The following is a 20,195-nucleotide window of genomic DNA, read 5'->3' on the forward strand; positions in this document are numbered from 1 at the left end:
GTAAGCTAACTTGACGGAGGTGATGCTCGCGCTCTTGCAGCTCTGATGGATGCAGAGGGGTAGATGGAGGAGGAGGAGGTGAAAGACTTGAAGGCGGAGAACAGAGATAACGTGTCGGGCAGGGGGAAGGATGCGGATTATGGCAGCCTGCCGGCCGCCCTGCCTGTCAGCGGTGAATGTCGTTTGACACGAAGATGCGCGGACGGAACTACGCAGGCCTGCAGTTTGTTGGCTCACGGAGGCACAGACTGTAATTTACGCGTCGGTGACACCGAGGATTGCCTGGATCAGCTGTGAGGGCGATTCATTATTATTTCTTATTTTATGCTATTTGATTTATTACTTATGCTAGTTGTTGTAGTCTGACATTTTTTGGGGTATGCCCCCCCGACGTGTCATTTAACATGAAGAAAACAGGAGTGAACGCAGAGTGACCTCGTCTCTTCGTGTTTGTGGTTTAACTGCCATCATGCTTTTAGCCGTCATCTTAGCATCCTCACCACCTGAGCTCTCCCCCTGGGTTGCTGCGGACTGGATGTCAAACTGAAGCGAGTGTCGTTAAGTCAGACTTGAACACGACAAAATCAAAACTTTTACCCGGTTTCACCATGGACACGTTACAGCCTCGCTGGTTAACGGGTATATTTATATGGACGACTTTATGTCTGCTCAGCAGCGGTCAAACCGCCCCCAACTCCTCGGGCCTGTCTCTAGCCATCCGCGTGCCACTGCGGCAAGGTGCTCGCGGCGAACAACCACCGCCGCTGCCACCTGCCGCCTCCGCGAGCCGGAGCCCTGCGCGCAGGCGGAGAGGAGCGCCAGCGGGCGGTATCAGCTTCGTGGACATGATTGATAACCTGCGTGGGAAGTCTGGCCAGGGATACTACGTGGAGATGGCCGTGGGTTCTCCTCCGCAAAAGGTAGAGGTTTCATTCACAAAGAGTAATTGATTTGATGTCCCCTGACTCCTCAGTGTGTATCTCATCACTTTTTTAACCAATGAACACGCACCCACTGTAAGAAAATCAATGTAATTAACACCAGGCACACCCAAAAAATCAATATCTTATCCTTAAAACATCCTTTAAGAGTACTCAGACCTATCAGGCGAAACCAGCTTGAAATTATCATTGGATCCAGGGTTATCAATTGGCACAAGATATACCCTGTGATGTTATCTGTATTACACAGTCACCTTAGTGTTGCATCAGTGTGTCAGCATATATGCTCATATATATAGTCTTTGTTAGAGTACGTGTGTGAATCCCTGTGAAAGTGTGAGAAAGGACTGAATGATACGGGCAGATAATGGAACCATTAATTCTGCAGAGTGAGGACTGCCAGCTGGGTGCAGCTGCGGTGTACAGGCTGGCACACAAAGGACGAGCACGGAGGGAGAGATGGAATGAGAGGATCTGCCAAGAGAGAAGGAGGAAAAAGGGAAAGATGGAGTGGGGTGACAAGGACAGAAGAATATAAACAGAGGGACAAGGGTCAAAGAGAAGAAAGTGGGAGTTTGAGAGTGGAAGAAGAGAAAGGAGAAACAAGTGTGTGTGTGTGTGTTACAGAGGGAGGACGTGGAAGTCAGACAGGCAGCTTTCAGGAAACAAAAGCAATGAGATGGTGAGGGAGATGGAAGGCCGAAGGTGCTAAGCGGAGGTGTCACTTTGCCACTGATTCTTCCTGTGTCAGTGAGAGAGACAGAGGGTGAGAAGGAGATCTGTCTGCTGCAGATCAGTCCCCGGCAGCAGAGGCCAGTCAGCACTGACAGGCAACACTGTGTGTTGGTGGCTGGAGTGATTGTTATTTATTCATTATTCTAATCTTTCAGCGCATGAAGCCAAAGTCTGACGTTAAGTGAAATATAGGAAGCCGTGCAGGAAATCTGTCTTCAAAAAAATATATTGATTGTAATTTGAGGAATGCGTCAGAGTCTGTTTGTTGGCATTTTCTGAATCTTTGTGTTGCAGACATAACCTTCTAAAAAATAGAAAGAAAACAAAAACAGTGACCTTTGATATGTAGCCGTGGAAGTAAGAAAGAGCATCCAAAATTTAGAGGTGTTAAATGCTCAGTGAGGTAACCACCCACAGAACACTTTTATTTACTTTCATTTCTGTAATATAAATAACTTTAACTAAAAAGCCAGTCTTCTAGTTTGTTATCTATCATAAATTCTTTATGAATCAAAAGGGTGTCCCTTTACTTTTGAGCCTGATCATGCCAAAAAAATCACTGTCACCCTGGTAACGACCAGCTAGATGGCCCCTGACCTGAGGATAATCAATATGAATTCACTTAAGGGCAAAATCCAATTTTGTTGAAAGCTCGTCAAAACTGTAGCCACCATTTTTCTTTCCCCTGCCTTTAATTCTCTGAGGTATGAAATAAAAATGTGTTTTAACTAACTTTAGAAATTTTTAAGATAGATAAAGGTTTTGTTTATAAAGCTTCTAATTCTCAAAGATTTTTTCATCTGCGTGGTGTGGACGTAGCTCTGAGTCTGAAAAGTGAACCCAGGGAAGACTTACTTTAAATCTGCAATCTTTTTAGAGGTCACCAGGGGGCGACTCCTCTGGTTGCAAACTTGACATCCAGCTGTGTAGTCTGTGGGGATCCTTGTCTCTCTTGCTCTGCAACATCAGAAAACACTGATGAGTTTATCGGCTCTGTCACTAGTGTAATGTCTTAATGAGTAAAATATTAAGTTAATTTTGTAAAATTATTGTCATTGTCACAGTTAGAAAGCAAAATTATCAAGGTGGAAAAACACACGGAAAAGTCTTGTTATGAAGCCTCAGTGGGTGACTTCATAGTAGCTGCTTTAATCTTTTATATACAGGTCTGGGAACATTTGGAAAGAACCTAAAAACTGTCATCACACTTTGATTAAAATGTGGGAAAATCCTTGTTGATACTTGGAATATTGAGACATCATTCACGAGAGATATGTTTGACATATGTTTAACAGATTATAAGCCAATAAATCATCTATTAACGGTTAAATACCGACATTATTTTTATTGCACAAATGGATGAGTCCGATGGGAAAGTACAAACTACATCCAGAACAGAAACAACTTCGTTATGCTCAAACACAACTTCAGCTCTTTGGAAACATCTGCACAGATCATATTTAGGTACATTAGTAACATATCATTAATGCTGCAATCCTGAACAGGTTGGAATTCAGAGATTTTGAGTTCCCAGTTGTAAATGTTTTGTGGAACGTCCCCAACAATCCAAGATGGTGGCACTAAATGTAAACCGTGCTAATACTTTAAACTTTTAATTTGTACAGCCACTGTTGTGTATTTGTGACTCGTCAAATAAGGCGTACACAGAACACTGACCAGGCTTCATGAACGTGCTGCTGTAGTGTTTTTAAGCACACACAAAAAAATTCTTTGGCTTTGCTGGTGGTACCTGAATGATTATCTATCTCCCTAAGAACCAAAAATAAATCCTGTTTTCTGGAACCCGCTAACTCAGGAGGAGTATTGACATCTGATTATCCTAAGTGCTAAATTTATCAGCAAATCCTAGAAAGCTGCACCAATAAACTGTACAAGTTGCAATCTACAGCCCAAGCAGTGGATGCTAGCATGGAAGAAACCAATGCTAGTGCTGGTAGCACTGCTAAGTTCTGCAAACTAATCTGATATCGTCTGTTTGCAAGGTTATACACGGAACAAAGTGCCACACATTTCTGCAACATTTAATACATGATTTGATGACAGCCAAGAACCAGGAAAATCCTTAATTATTTTCATTTGCCAAAAGTTAAGTTTTTAAAAACAAAGCATATGTGTGTGTTCCAAAAGCCATCAAAGCACCACAATGGTCTGAAAGAGTTCAGATTAATTATCTGTCATGCTAATTGAATTTCGAACTTGTTTCCGATACCCAGGAAATGACTATATATATGTGTGTTATCATTTTGGATGCCACAAAGAGAAAAATTCCCTCCTAATTTCCTTCTGGTGACTTGGTACCATATTTTGATTGCTGATATTTGTGGCAGCTGGTGGACTTGTCTCAGCTTCAGTCAGGGACTTGAACCATAAGACTTTCAAACACAAATAGCTGTTATCCTGTAATCTTAATGTGGGTTATTAAGATTGTGAGATCTCACAAAACTAACTCGGGATCTCACAAAAGTTTTAGCCGCATTCTTCGGAGGCCGCCAGCTCGAAGCCGACCGGGAGGTCGAGGCACAATGTGCCGGGAGAGCGGTGTTCCTCCCGGCTGTAGTAGGTCTCAAACTCCCGTTAGCTTCGAGATGGTGGGTGTCAGAAACGTCGGAGCACTTTTGTCTTATAAACCGAGCAGATATCTGACGTTTACACAACTACATTCACGCCTCAAAATATCTTGAAAGTTTATTTTGTGACCCAGAAAGAGTAATATTACAACTAAGTAGCTGCCGCCATTGTTGGAATTCATCTTTTGCGAGATTTCGCAAAAGTTTTGCGAGAACCCGAGTTTGTTTTGCGAGATCTCGCAAAACCTTCGCGAGATCTCGCAAAAGTCTGTCTTAATTTTTTTTTCTCCGATGTCCCCTGCGGGGCTCCGTACTTATCTCTTGAAATTCCTCATTAAAAAAAACGGGTGATAGTCTTTAAGATGCTTCATCAAAGTTTGTTGTGCTGCTGTTCACACGTTCAGCTGCTAGTGAGGGGAGGGGCATTGTGCTGGTCTGCAGAGCTGCAGTTGTTTCTCAGCTAGAGGAGAGGAAGATGCTACTGTTGCAAATGAGTATCTAATCTGATTGTAGTATTTAGTATCAATTATCCAAGTAGCAAAACTATTTCTCCTATTCATTACAAATGCTGGCTATGGTACCTGTGGTACTGAAAAAAGTTCTCAGAAATTTGGTATGGAAATGTACAGGTATGTGTTCTGGTAACATCTCTGCTGACAGTCATGTCAGAATTGCTACCGGGCCAATAATAATGTGTATGTGAATAATGCGTACAAAATGCATTTTTAATTGCATTTTGGTAGTTATTAAAACAAAAATTATTCATAACAAGTTTGTTTTGTTTTGACTGTCAGTCACACACCCCTGGAGATCCTCAGAGCCAACTTCAAGAAGTAAACTATAGAGTATATAAACCTTTGGATGTAGATAGTCAGTTTATATGTGTTAGAGATTAAGAGTGGCACTATAACTCAGAGCACTAGATGAATCATTTGGTCAGCGTTGGCCAAATGGTCTTGAATTTTAATGAGCACATACAGAGACACGAAGGAGACACTTTACATTTATTTATTAGAAGTAATGTTGCGGAAATGACCCTGATCCATTTACAGTAACTTTCAAAAACAGAATGTAGGTTGCATTCTGTTCTCGTAACTGCTAAATGATTTCTCCTCCATGATGAAGGGGGAAGGGTGTATAATGGATGGAACAGACAGGCACTCTGCCAGAGAGGACAGGAAGACAGATAGAGAGAGTGCAGGGAGAGGCATGAGGTCTCAGTGTGTCAGAATGCAGTGGCTTTCGGCATTTGGGATCCTTGTGTGTGTGGCCCCGCGCACATCTCGGTGACTCAGGATGCGTGTGTGAAAGATTCAGACCTATAAAGTGTAGTCAGCAAATTTCTTTCCAAGAAAGGAGGACAGGGTGCGTACATAAATATGGCTGACCGTGTTTTTGGGGAGAGTACAGGTGGATGTCAGTGATGTGAACATATGTATGTCTCTGTGTGTGTATGTATGTGTGTGTGTGTGTTGGTAAGAGAGACAGTCAGGATTTATTCTGGGCTTTCAGTGCTGGCCCTTGAGACTCCAGCACTTCTCTGGATATTTAAAGAGCCAATCCATTATTGAACAGCTTGCTGTTGGTTCAGTGTCTGCCTGTGTGTTCATCTGTTTGGGTTTCTCTGTGCCACTCTGTCTCTGCTCTCAGCTGAAGTCTCGGTCTTTCTCTGAATTTCTCATTTATCAATAAAATGCAGTCAGAAATGGTGCTGTGCAACATGGGGTGCACAGTCATGCATAGTTGTAAATGATCGTGTAGTATTTTACATAATTAATATGAGGCAGACGTGGCTTATTTCTCTTCTCCTCGCTGTCTGCCGCGGTGCTCCATTCATACTTTTACTAACTGTTTTGACCGACTACGCAAAATACGATACTTGCATTAGAGATGCTGACAGAAGAGGAGGAGACGGGGAGTAGAATGGGCAACCTGAGAGGAGGGGAGGGTTGGAGTGGAGACAGAGAGGGGACAGAGAAGGACATTCAGGTCAAGAGGAAGCACCACAGGACACTACAACAATAGAGTGATGTGTACAGTAAATTCCTGAGGTGAAAAATGAAAGTCAGTTAGAGATGAGGCTAATTACAGCCTGTAAGACTTTAAACTATCTATAAAATATTGATGTTATCGATTGTAGACAGCAAACGTAATATTGTTTTACAAGCTTGTGGTATGTGTTTAATAAATCCCTCTCTCTGCTTTCCTGCATTCAGTTGAATATCCTGGTGGATACTGGAAGCAGTAACTTTGCAGTCGGGGCGGCTGCTCATCCTTTCCTGCGCAGATACTACCATCGATCGCTGTGAGTAGAGACTCAGTCAGATATAGAAGTTGTTCGGAAACATTTTATGAAGGCTGGAGGAGAGTAAAACAAATCCTGCCCCTTGTTCATTAACAGCTCCACCTCGTACCGCGACCTGGGTAGGAGTGTGTACGTTCCCTACACACAGGGACGCTGGGAAGGAGAGCTGGGCACCGACCTAGTCTCAGTCCCGCATGGACCTAACGCCACGCTGCGCGCCAATATTGCTGCAATCACACAGTCGGATCGCTTCTTTATCAATGGATCTAACTGGGAGGGAATCCTGGGGCTTGCCTATGCTGATATAGCCCGGGTAAGAATCACTCTGCCTTTCCAAAATATGAGAAAAGAAAATCTCAATTCAAACGTTACAAGACACTTACAAATGCCATTATCCAAAGCAGCCTAACAGATTAAAGTTAGGGCTAGAAGTTAGATTATGTCTCGACTGCTAATACACTTACTTAAAAGTGACATGTGATGAAATTATAAAGGAGAACAAATGAATGTGAGGACATGCAAAATAGATTTTATTATCACGTCATACATCTATATTCAGCTCTTGTGGAAATTAGTGAGAGCATGTGACCAAGCGGCACAGTATCAGATGTGGGTAAGTGATGCTACTAATCTAGTAAAAGATCAAGAAACTATTGAACTGGTGATGAAAAAAAATTGGTTCATTCAATTTAAACCTAAACATGTGATTCGATTTTGTTACTCAGATGTCAAAGATCAGTGTAGTTTTATTACATACGGCATAAATGGCCACTTTATGATACAATAAAAAGTAAGTATATTTTATTCGTGACAGTAAGGTGTTTGGGTGTGTTGAGTATGTAATTATTTGGGGCTGTGACAGTGGTCTGAATTAGGTTCACTTGTTCATGTTTTCAGCCACAATTTCCACAGAACATGGAAGTGGATTCAAAGTCCAAGGAAAGACCTTGGACTTTGAATCCTGTATCACACTTACACCTACTGGCATAATAACTGCCACACTGACATCTGCAGAAAAGCAATATGTGATTAGACAGCAGAACTGCTGATGTGTCAGGAGGAGGATATTTAAGAAACTGAAAGCAGGTTGGGACGGGACAAAATATTGACCCGGCAATATATTTCATTGCATCCTCTCAAACATTATTTATACAGAGGTACCAAGTATTAACATTTTTATTGAAACATTTACCTAAAAAATTACAATACTGAACTTTATTAAAATGAGAAAACAGTGAACACACATGTACATTAGCACCACAGTGCAGTCAACACATAGTTTTTGCATCTTTCCTTTTTTAGGGTCCGGTTACACAGATGATGTCATGTGTGGTAGATGATTATTCTTTATAATCATTGCTGTATAGATATACCATTTATATCATGATAGTATTGAATCTGTAGCTATGGTGTGATTCCCGGTTCTATTCTGGACTTATTTGTCTGTGTTTCCTTCCAGCCTGATGAGAAATTGGAGCCTTTCTTTGACTCTTTGGTTCGCCAGACTCCTGTCCCCAACCTCTTCTCTCTCCAGCTGTGTGGTGCAGGCTTCACACAAAACTACTCCCTGGGCAGCGCTACAGTTGGCGGAAGCATGGTGAGAAACACTTATAGCTCTTTTCCACTCGTACCTACTCGGCTAGACTCGACTCAACTCTTCTTGGTTTCGGTCGTTTTCCATTACAATTGAGCACCACCTAATGTTCATGGGTCATTATAGCAACACGCCCGAAACTCCTGTGACTTCATTTGTATCTAACACAAACACAAGACAACAGTGGGGGACGTTGAGGCGATGGTATACCTGCTTCTCAGTATATGGCTGTTTGTCAGATTCAGGTACCACATGGGGTTTTTCACGTAACCATTGCCCTCGTTGCCGGGTTTCAAAAATGGTGGTTTATTTTCGTGAAGAAGACGCTCTCATGGTTCATCGAGTGACGCCAATGACTAGCCAATTGGTGACATGCAGTCTGCTGACGTCACATTTTCAGATGGACTCAGATTGGACAGGGCATAAATGGACAACCCTAAAAACCGAGAAAAGGCAAGCAGAGTTGAGTAGGTACTAGTGCACATGTGTTAGGCCGGATTGGACTCTATTATTCCTCTTGCTTTCAGATCATTGGAGGTGTGGATCCATCACTCTATGTGGGAGAGCTTTGGTACACACCCATCCGCAGGGAGTGGTACTATGAGGTTATCATCGTACGTATTGAGGTAAACGGACAGGACCTGAACATGGACTGTAAAGAGGTGAGGCTCGATAGGTAGATTCCTACCAAAGCTAAAGAAACCACAAACAGACTAATAAAGGATGTGTAAGAAATTTGAAATATGCCTGACCGTGTCACTGTCTTCTACAGTACAACTACGATAAGAGCATTGTGGACAGTGGAACTACCAACCTTCGACTGCCTAGAAAAGTATTCCAGGCTGCAGTCAAAGCTATTGAAGCTGCTTCCTCGGTCAGTACTACTATAATGTACCATCGCGTTTATATCACCGCCCTGGTCGTCTGGTTTGTACTGAGTGGATTATGAGAACCAACTAATGTCCTTCCGACCCTGATTTTTCAGACTGAGCAGTTTCCCTCTGGGTTCTGGCTCGGGGAGCAGCTGGTGTGCTGGCAGGCTGGCACCACGCCCTGGCACATCTTCCCTGTCATCTCCCTCTACCTGATGAGCGAAGTCCGTAACCAGTCCTTCAGAATCTCCATCCTGCCGCAGGTAGTCACAGCGGTCTCGCTCTGGATCTGAGTATAATTTTATAAAGCTGGAGTTTTAGAAGGGTCAGGGACATAAAGCTGTATTGCTCAACCTTGAATTCTCTCCAGGTGTCGTGAAATTAAATGTTATTTTGTAAGATCTTTTGATAAGAGGATTACATTTAAAAATGTTATTCATTTCCATCATTGGTGCAAGATGCAGTTATGCAAGAATGTAGTTAGCATGGCGTACACTGTATGAGGTCTCGACACCGTGTATTCATCAGTAAGTGAAAAGTTTTAACTTTCATTTGGACTTTGCACAGTACAAAAACTGTGGTCAGAGCAAACACACCAATATATGCAGTTCCACTCCTCATGGAATGAAAGCACAGCTAGAAACCGTGACAAAAGAAAAGAGCACGTTTGAATGTCCTTTGAATATATTTTCTAAAGGTTTAAAAAGTCATTCAACGTTCTTTTTTTGTTGTTTTTTTATAATTTGGAAGCCGCTCAGACAGACCTTGATGGTGACGAGATTAATAGAATTTGAGATTTCAAAGAAAAATTCACTGCAATTAATATCTGAGTGGGTTGTGACCTTGATACTGTCAGAAAAATGAAAAGCTTATTTATTTTACTTTGTGTCCCTCTGTTTGAATGTCTGTAGCAGGTATAATACAGTGAATGACTTTGCTATAACAACTGGATATACAGGAACACTTGAGCTGGAAAAATCTGCCTCTGTAATCTGATTGTTATTTGTTCTGAATAAGATCCTTTAAATATGAAAACATATGATCGCTCTCTAGTGGACAGCTTTGCAATTACATCATTGATTCTAGGTCATAGCTCAGTACTGATCAGCAAACAATATCTGCTACCAGTCTAGTGTGGCGTTATATCCAGGATGTTCATATTATTAAACAAGTCCGGTTAGTGAGGTTAGTGTATGTACAGTCAAACTCTATGAGCCAAAAAAATCATACGGTCAGCTTTTGTGTTTCCCAGGGGCAGCCACTGAAAAGGAGGTTGACTTAAATAAAGCTAAAACAGCTTGTTTCAGGCAGCTGAGGGCACTTCAGTAAGGCCCGATACAAGATAAATAAGGATTATTTCCCACTATGAATCATGCAAAGCTACTCTAACAGGCTCCAAGAATAAAACTGTGCAATGAGAAATTAGGGTGATATGGGTATTTTAGTGAGCTCTCTAGTCTCTGTATAAAAAAAAAGTAACCAAGTTACTCAAAACACAAACCTTGTTGTAAGTAGGGATGGGTATCGTTTGGGTTTTATCCGATACCGGTGCCAAACCGGTACTTTTGAAACGGTGCCGGTGCTTAAACGGTGCTCAAAGAATGGAGAACACAAACTTTGTCTAAAAACCTCTCATGTTTAACTGTTTTCCACTTTTTCTTTGGTCATTTTAGCCTTTTTGGCCAGGGTGAAGGGAGTATCTGACATCAAACAAGAAGACAGCCGCATGTAGCTATGATGATGTTTGCTAGTTCACCTTACATGCATTAATTTAATAACGTGGTTAGCCTACTCAACGTGAATTACACACAAACAACATTAAGCTACTGACCCAGAGAAGAAGGTAGCAGCCCTGCTGCTACACTAGCAGGGCTAGGGGCCAGGACTCTCCTCTTCGGGTTTTTCAGGGATGTTGCTAACTTCGTGTCTGATAACAGCCACCACACCTGCAGTAGATGTGCTCGGTGTGAGGTCTTGCAGCAAGTTATCAAATACGGTGCATTTCTCGGCTTTTAAAAAAAGCTGTGTCGCCAGGTGTTTCATCAGATTCCTGTGTTACCTCCTTTGCACAGTGTCACCTTAAAGCACTTGTTACAGGCTGCTGAGTTTGCGTCTTTTGCTGTAAAGTACAGCCAGACTTCGCCTTGGGCATTTTTAATCTGTAGCTCTGCTTTAAAAGAACGTACGTACCTGGGCCCGCCTACTATCCTTGGAAAGGTAAAATGATTGGCTAGAATCTGAAGTGTATCGCAGCTCAGGGAAAAAAAAGCACCGAAATGAAGCACTGAAATGTGCGCTGCTTTTCGGTCTGGTTACTACCGTCTAGTTGTGAGCAGTTGTGAGCACTTTGGTTTGGGAACTATTTTCTACACGGACATTTCTTTCTGCAGATTGATTTTGTTTATGTCAGTAGGAAAAAAATACTTTCTACATTTTATACCATTGTCATGATTTCTGGAGGCATCGCTGCTATCTCTCGTTTAGCTTCATCTAGCACTCTGACATTGCAATATCTGAGCATGATGCACAAACTCTATGTCTCTTTGCCTGTGAATTCCTCCTACACATGCAGGAGTTGAGCAACCAGGCTTGACATACGGGTACATCTTAGGCCCCTGAAGGCTTTTATCTATATCACATACTAAGATGTTTTTTGAATCCGATAACTCAAGAATGTAATTGGTACCATCAGTACATCTACTGGGAGGCTGAGGGGTAGCGCTGGGTGTTGCCCATATTTTTAATATTTATGCACCTCTAACATCTTATAAAAGCATAGCATTGTTTTAATTTCATGACAATGACATCGAATTTATATCCAAAAATTTTGAATTATGGATGATGTATTACTTCATCATGTTGCCTAGCGACCACCTAACAATAAGCCAGGTGACCCGCTTTTAGCAATGAAGGCACAATATCGTTTTCATTTCTTTACCGTGTCCTCAAACGCTGTTACAAAATAGCTGAGATGTTTTGTAAAGAGTAAATAACAACAACATGCAGTGATTTGCAAATCTTACATGGTGGTGTATTTTAAGAATGAAGTAATGGTGATTACACAAGGGCTGTGCATGCCTGATGCTGGGTGTCTGACTCTACTTTTTTTTTTCTTTTGTATGCAGCAATACTTGCGTCCAGTGGAAGACGTGGCCTCTGCTCAGGAGGACTGCTACAAGTTTGCTGTGTCCCAGTCCAGCACCGGCACAGTGATGGGCGCCGTCATCATGGAAGGCTTCTACGTGGTGTTTGACCGCGAGAAGAAACGCATCGGATTTGCTGTTAGCACCTGCCATGGTGAGGAGCAGGGGATGGAGGGATGACAGAGAAAAAAATGGGAGAAAAGAGAAGGAGGCAGAAGAAATGTACGTAGTATTGTTCTGTTTCTTGACTACATACAATTCTGTTTTGTTTTTTTTAGTGCACGATGAGTTCCGCACAGCCTCCGTGGAGGGTCCGTTCCACGGGGTCGACCTGGAGGACTGCGGCTACAACATCCCCCAGACGGACGAGTCCACCCTTATGACCATCGCCTACATCATGGCGGGCATCTGCGCTCTCTTCATGCTGCCGCTGTGTCTCATGGTGTGCCAGTGGCGCTTTGCCCGCTGCCTGCACCCACACGGGGACTTTGCTGACGACATATCGCTCCTAAAGTGAAAGGGAAGACGTGGAGGTCATATAAAGACATGTGCTTGAAAGGCAGGATAAACATGGACTGTGGTTAAAAAGTGTTTTAAAATGTCGGTGCTGTTAAAACAGGAGCTTTGAAAAGATTTTTCAGCTAACGTTAACTAAAGAAAATGGTGACAGCCTTGCTGCTCTCAAGTGTTTTGCAAGGATAACTAGAGCCGTTACGAAAAAGCCGTTTTCATCAGCATCAACTTTGCCTGTTTGAGCTACCTATGCAGATCAGCATGGCTATAGAGAGCAGATGCAGGAAAATGTGAAATGAAAGAATAATGATTATAAATAGTATATAAATAAATCACAACAATGGATTTGTTTTGTAATTTGGAAAGGTTTGTCTCTTAACATTTGGAACTAGAGGAAAGCGCATTTAGAAACATTAAAACACTTTTAATGAAGAAAATCACGCCAGATTAGAGTACTGGATGGAGATAATGTAAACATATGGACATATGAACTGGTCACTGTGTGTGTGTGTGTGTGTATAGATGTTCTGTTTGCGGCTTAGAGTGAATGAGACGAGTCTGATACATGTGAGCATGCCTGTAGATGTGCGCAGCTGTACTGTAAGTGAGAAGTGTACTGAGAGGTTTAACAAAAATGGAAACATGATAATAGCGCCAATGAAATTACATATGCCAGCAAATGAATCCTGCAATGCAAAACAAGTATGCATAACGTGGCTAATTTGATGAAATATCAGACGTTATATTTAAAGTATAAAAATCGGTTTTGCTTCGTGTGAAACTGAGACTACTGAACACAGCAGATGTCACTTTTTCTTATTATATTGATGGCTTCAATTTATCTACTGTACATAAAGGTTGTGCATTCCAGATCATGTATTTGCGCGGACACACACAAAACACACAGAGCTTATACCCCCGCATATGACTGCTGCACCATCTGATGATTTCCACATGTAACAAGAACACGTGACAAGCAAACAAACCAAGACTTTATAGGGCTTTTTTTCCACAAACACAAACTGAATCACTCACCACATCTTTCAAGGGGGACCATACATGTATGCTTGGACGAAGATACCAGCCCAACGTATGTTATACACTAAAGAACACTATCTATGTCTATAAGGGACTGTTTGTATCGTCTCTGAACAAGGTGTAAATAGGTCAACTCAGAACTGTTTATTTATCTGCCAGGCGCTGGCAGCACTGTTGAACCAATAAAATACTAATTGTAACTGGAAAATGTGTTGTCTATATGTAGCGAGTAAAAGCCACCGAGTAACCGCTAACGGCCTCTATACTACTTGTGCAAAGTTTCAGGCCCAAAGCTCTTACAGGAACGAGCCCAGAATAAACGGGACAAGAGGGTCAATATCAGTCAGATATGTTAAAATTTATTATTTTAAAAGAAAACAAAGGGTTTGCAAAAGGCCTAAAACATTCTTCTTCTCGGCCACTGGTACTTGATTATACCCACTTGCAAGGTCCAATGTAGAGAACCACTGTGCTCCCGTCAGGGCATCTAATGACTCCTCAATACGGGGTAATGGATAAGCATGTTTCCGTGTCTTGGCATTAAGCAAACGGTAATCAACACACAGCCTAATCTCTCCATTTTTCTTGAAAACCACCAAAAACAGTCACATCAAGCTCCATGTAGCCTATATAGGGGATTTTCAACCCATTAGCTGCCCTGAGGCGTAACCATTGGCATTTTTTTTAAATGCCCCACCCCCTGCGACCTGAAGTGCTTCTCAAAGAAACTCTCTCGAATAGTGGTGACCATGGACCCAGTATCCAAAAGACAGGGGACTATAACACCTCCCATTTCTATTTCCACCACTGGACTATTCCCAATTAATCGAGAGGGATCTTCCATAACAACTTCAGCTGTGCCTGTAAACCCTATTCCTGATGCCTGGCTCTCTGCACCAGAGGGACCTAGTTTCCCGATGGCTGAGACACAGGGCCTTGTTCCACAACCTGACTTTGTACATGTGCATCAGCATGAGACCCACCACTATTCTTTATAGCTGGATGTTTTACCCTACAGAACCTGGCAATATGACCAGCCCAACCACACCGATGGCAAATTGGCTTTCCATCTGCCTGGAAACGAAAAGGCCTAGTTGTGGGAGGGGTCGGGGTTAGTCCAGTCTGAGAGGGCTGTGAAAAATGGATGGACATTTGCTTCATGAGCGTATCCAACTGAACCTGTTGTTTTCGAAGGCACTCTTATCTGTAGAATGTCATTAGGCCTAGCGGTGACTGCATGCATCTCTGCATTAACTCCCTCTACTACCTGACAGTTTGTATCACAAGAATAGGCTCGGGACCTAGTTTTCCCTCCCTGCCTACCTACATCAGCCCACTTAAGGGCAATACTGCGTAGGGCAAGAAAGGACATGTCTGGTGTTTGAAGGACCCGCTGTTTCAACTTTCTGCGCAGCATATCATGGACATGTTCAGTAAACTGGTCCCTTAGCAATATATCAGAATTTGGAATACCACCTGGTGTCTTACAGATTACAGTGTCCATTAAAGTTTTAAGGGCATGAGAGTAATCGCGCAGAGATTCCCCTTCTCGCTGGGTGCGCTGGAAGAACTGTAGCTGGGCAGCTACATATGACTGAGTGCAGCTATAGTTCTCGACTAAAATATCAGAAATCTTGTCAGGAGTGTCTCTACTGCTACTCTAATGAAAACAGACCTCAGATTTAGCACTGCCATCAAGATGGTCCATCACAAACATCACTTGTGGTGCTCTTGACATAGGACTAATCTCCAGGCATCTACGTACTTCTTCAACCCACTGGTCAACAGTTAACAAGTCCACTGACAATTTACCAGTAAACCTTGGGCATTTACGTTCCCGAGGTGCATAAACGTAACACACATTTGTAGCTTCATTTATTGGGTTCATATTTGATGGCACGGTAGATGGACCCGGCACTGGACCTGGCACAGGAGAACATTCCTGTAATTGGTCTCAACTGATCATTTGCTGCTTTTAGCTGCTGCAGCTGCTCCAAGAGGGCCTGTATGTTGTCCATAGAGTCGGTGAAGGAGGTTTATCATCCCCGCGGGCAGCCCAACCGTTTGCTTCCCCAGCGTAGAAGATGTCACTGTTTTTCCTCCTCTCCTCTAACACTCTTACTAAAATAAACCGGGCCACACTAACATAAAAACAAAACACCGTAACTGATATGACCTGGATCCTGTCGACAACGCCAAATAATGTAGCGAGTAAAAGCCACCGAGTAACCGCTAACGGCCTCTACACTACTTGTGCAAACTTTCAGGCCCAAAGCTCTTACAGGAACGAGCCCAGAATAAACGGGACAAGAGGGTCAATATCAGTCAGATATGTTAAAATTTATTATTTTAAAAGAACACAAAGGGTGTGCAAAAGGCCTAAAACATCAAAATGGAAAAGGTCACTAACGACCACAAGATAGTCTTATTGGTGCAACTATCACCTGAGGGCTTGCTCTCCCTCGGCGGTCCCAGATGCTCGTTGCTTTAAAAGAAACAAATCCACCCCAAATAAATACGAGCCCAACACAACACTTATCGCATGCACTAAGTGTTTTGGTTCAGGCAATAATCGGTGGCACTAAAATCACGCTTAGTAAAACTTATTCACTGCAAATCCACACGGAGCACCTCTAAAAGACCTAATTCCCCTAAGGTAAGAACCCAGCTCAGGAATTGCACATTGCCCGATTAATATTGCACCAGCCCAAAAACAAACCCGGCATAAAAAACAGTTTTAAAAGGTGACCCTAGTCTCAAACCAACTTGGGAGAAAAATGCAACGAAAAAGAGAAGGAGGAAAAAACAGTGACAAATTCAACTGTGACAACTGTGTTTGCTGCACCCCTGGCCCTGGCTTGTCAATACTCAAACCTCTGCTGTAGAGGTTTAAAACAACCATTTGTGTAGAAGACAAAACTTCTCAGGCTCTTCACCTACTCACACAATATATATATATATATATATATATATATATATATATATATATATATATATATATATATATATATATATATATATATATATATATATATATATATATATATATATATATATATATATATAGGTGTGTGCATGATTTGTAATTTAAAATAAGCCCTACATATTTCTTGGCCTTGATGTGGCCCTCCATTTCTTCCGTTGTCTAAAACAAACCGTTATAGCTCAACTTTCTTCTGATTGGCTGCCCCTTGCAAACAGAAGAGGTTGACGGGGCTTCTGTGGTCACAGACAGAGCTGTGTGCAAAGGATATTAGGGAAATCTCCCATTTAACATAATTAAACATAAAAAAACTACCAAACAGTAATCATTTAGTAACTACATAAGCACCTCGTATTACAATGATATCTTCAAACTTAAAAAACGAAACAGAAATGACAGAAAGGTTCCTGTTTTTCTCTCAATATCTACAATAAAAAGTACACAACTTTTTCTGTGCTTTTACACATTCCCTCCTGCAATGTAAGCCCAAATATATGGGATCAGAACGATGCCACCTTGAAATGAAACCGAAAAAAATATTGTAACTGAAATAAATGTACTGAAAAATCTTGTATTGAAATTGATAGTGATAAACAATTAATTGAAACTGTAATTTTTTTGTTTTCGCTTACATTTTTTTTTTCAGTTTAAGTTAAGCCTTTGTGTCTTGTGATGTTTGTAACACAGCTAACTAAGAATATCTGACTTTTAAAGAATATTAACTAACACATGTGAAATGTATTGTTTTTTTTCTTAGTGGTGTTTTAGGTGTTGTTACTTCTATTTTTGTTAATATCACAGGTAACTGTTTAAATGACTTACATATTTTTTCTCAAGCTCTAGCTCACCATGCAGGACAAAGGTAAGTCTGTACTTAATGTCAACACAAATAAGTAGAAAAGGTTTAAAAATGATGTCGTGAACTGACTGTAGTCTCTTGTTTTTACATAAGGTATAGCCTGTGGCTAAGGGATCAGAAGTAAGGTAAAAACACATAAAAGAAGAAAAGAGTAAATTAAACAAATCAGTGATCTGTGAATTCATCCTTTTGTCTTTGTCTTTTTGTCTTCAGGTGTTTTACACTTGTCCTCTCCCAGCATTCCAGACGGCGTTAACACAGAGAGATGCTCCACCCAGAAGACAGCCTTACCCCAACCCGATGAGAAGGATGGATGACCAAATGACAAACTGGAAAGTGGTGCTGTGTTCCAGCTATGTAAGTTATCACCTCACATTGGCTACAAACTGTCTTGAAGACTAAATCCTTCCAAAAGCTGGTGTAAATCATCGTCCTACAGTACTGTAGGTCTAAGTTTATTTATAGTTATTGTGTGTATATGTTGAGTTTAAAATAGCATTTTAACAACATGCTGCAGCTACCTACTATGGAAATGCTGTTTTGTGTTAAAATTACATCTTTCTTGTGTTATTGCTTTGCAGGGCAGCTGAGAGTGGACAGAGCTGCACAGAAGACCAAAGATCCACTCTCAGCACTTCATACCTGACTGGCCACAGCACCACCCCTCTTCACCCAGGGTGAGGAGGGTCCTGACCCCGCCTGCACAGAGGGAGTTGTGAACATGCACTTCTGTGTCGGTGGATTTAGGAGCCTCCTCACACACACACGGATGAAGACTGTCACTGGAAGATGTCTCCATTGCATCAACAGGACAGGACGTAAGCATTTGTATAATACCACAGTTTGTGATGCTTTATACATGTTTTTATTGCTTCATTTCAAACTAGGAGATATAAAATAAACCAGTTTTCATAATAGTTTCTGTCTCTTTAGTTGTTTTCTTAATAAGTTATTTGGAACATCATTGCAACCTGTCAGCTTTTTATTGAGGATTTAGAAAGTTGCTGGTGGCCTGAGTGTGTACAGTGGGGTGTTGTTTTTGTCACATGGTGAAAGTGACCTCAGGGGGAGCAAAAAGAACAACTGCACAATTTGGGGATTCACAGACTTTGGTAATCGTTAAAAAAATGAAGAAAAATTGTTCTGTGTGAACAAGAAGCTCAAATATAAACCTTACTGTCACACATGATCTGCTGTCTGTAAGCAGGAAAATGTTTTCATGAGCCTGGGTGAAGCTAATTTGTATGAGTTTAACCTCCTGGTCAAAAACCTTTAGAAGATTAATATGTTCACCCGCTGATTCTTACTTGGCCTGAATGTTTGAATGTTTGCAGTTTCAGGTCCTACTGATCAGTTTAAGTACTGTAAAAAGTGAGCAGCAATTTAATCGAGTCCTGGGATGAATTGGGACAAAAGGGTAATGTGACAGACACATTAGTTCCCTTCCCTCGTTTAACAACTGGTAACCTGCAATTTACTGCATGTTGTTAGGCTGCATGGTACAACCACAGTCTGCTAACCACCCGTGGTGAGCGAAGGTTTTGAGGTCTTGCTCGAGCTACTGATGAAGTTTTATTAATGCTTGTTAAGTTTCCCAACCACATTTCATCCCGATGGTCCAAGGCTTACATCTTTAAGCTCACAAATATACTTCTGTAATTAATCAGTAACCAATTTATTACTTTAAGTTACAGTGTGAGGGGCATTGATGAACATAAATTAGATTTAACTGGATTATGTGTTTAGGTCAAGAGACACAGACCTTCATCTTCAAGAGGCTCTTCTTAAATGTCTGATCACGATGTTTGTGTTTGTCTGCAGCATCACTGCAGCAGAGAGGGTATAACACAAGGCCACAGTCATGTGGTATTCTGTCCTTCTATTAAGTGAATAAAATACTGAAAAAACATCTAGACACTAAATACAGTCACTGGCCACTTCATTAGTTACACCTTGCCAGTACTATTTTGGACCTTCTTTCACCTTCAGAACTGCCTTAATTCTTTGTGGCGCAGATTCAACAAAGACCTGGAAACATTCCTCACAGATTTAGTTTCATATTGACATGATAGCATCACACAGTTGCTTCAGATTTGTCAGCTGTGCATCCATGTTGCAAATCTCCTGGTCCAACACATGCCAAAGATAATCTGCTGGATTGACATCTGTTATAAGATGAGTATACTGTGGTCATAAAACGATGGGCATGGTCAGCAGCACAGCTCAGGGAGGTTGTACCTCTGGAGAGGCCCCTTCCTACACCTGAAGTTTTTACCAGTGAAAAGAACGGAGGTTTCCTCACAATGTTTCCTAGTGTTTCATCAACAAAGGAGAATTTATTCCTTAGACTGTGCAAAATTTATTTCATGGTTATCCTGCTGCAAGGGTGAGCTCTGAGATGGGCCAAAGCCATGCTTGCTCCTCAGCAGTCTTTATTTAACCTGATATGTCAAACCCAATTATTGTGGAAGACCGCTCGGACTCTGGATAAGGAGTTATGCTTTCTGTTTTTTTTAAATGAGCAGTAATGATACTTGTAATAAATGTAGCCTTTATGCAGCTCTGGAGGCCTGGATCGCTGAATTGGAAACCGAAAAAAAAATGGTTTGAAACCGAAAAATGGA

The 20,195-nt window shown here is 41.6% G+C and overlaps 1 protein-coding gene and 1 long non-coding RNA gene across 2 annotated transcripts; both read left to right on the forward strand.

Moving 5' to 3' along the window:
- Positions 1 to 49: 49 nt before the first annotated feature.
- Positions 50 to 13,937, forward strand: bace1 (beta-secretase 1). The gene is made up of 9 exons (XM_085130572.1): positions 50 to 920; positions 6,481 to 6,569; positions 6,666 to 6,882; positions 8,029 to 8,166; positions 8,691 to 8,825; positions 8,936 to 9,037; positions 9,149 to 9,298; positions 12,161 to 12,332; positions 12,457 to 13,937. Exons 1-9 carry the CDS (start codon positions 609 to 611, stop codon positions 12,693 to 12,695), a joined length of 1,554 nt encoding a protein of 517 aa, XP_084986698.1. The 5' UTR covers positions 50 to 608; the 3' UTR covers positions 12,696 to 13,937.
- A 2,870-nt stretch (positions 13,938 to 16,807) lies between these two features.
- On the forward strand, positions 16,808 to 20,020 carry LOC146504404 (uncharacterized). The gene is made up of 4 exons (XR_014877948.1): positions 16,808 to 17,574; positions 17,665 to 17,691; positions 17,785 to 17,928; positions 18,153 to 20,020. It is a non-coding gene; the product is annotated as an uncharacterized LOC146504404 (long non-coding RNA).
- Positions 20,021 to 20,195: the final 175 nt, after the last annotated feature.

Source organism: Neolamprologus multifasciatus, chromosome 14 (assembly GCF_963576455.1).
Source record: "Neolamprologus multifasciatus chromosome 14, fNeoMul1.2, whole genome shotgun sequence".
Taxonomy (NCBI): Eukaryota; Metazoa; Chordata; class Actinopteri; order Cichliformes; family Cichlidae; genus Neolamprologus; species Neolamprologus multifasciatus.

Excerpts from the sequence above, each read along its gene's own strand:
- bace1 (XM_085130572.1), top strand. The coding sequence starts at position 609 with ATGGACACGTTACAGCCTCGCTGGTTAACGGGTATATTTATATGGACG. Across the intron at positions 6,570-6,665 it reads AGATACTACCATCGATCGCT|CTCCACCTCGTACCGCGACC; the intron begins GTGAGTAGAGAC and ends GTTCATTAACAG. Across the intron at positions 6,883-8,028 it reads CCTATGCTGATATAGCCCGG|CCTGATGAGAAATTGGAGCC; the intron begins GTAAGAATCACT and ends GTTTCCTTCCAG.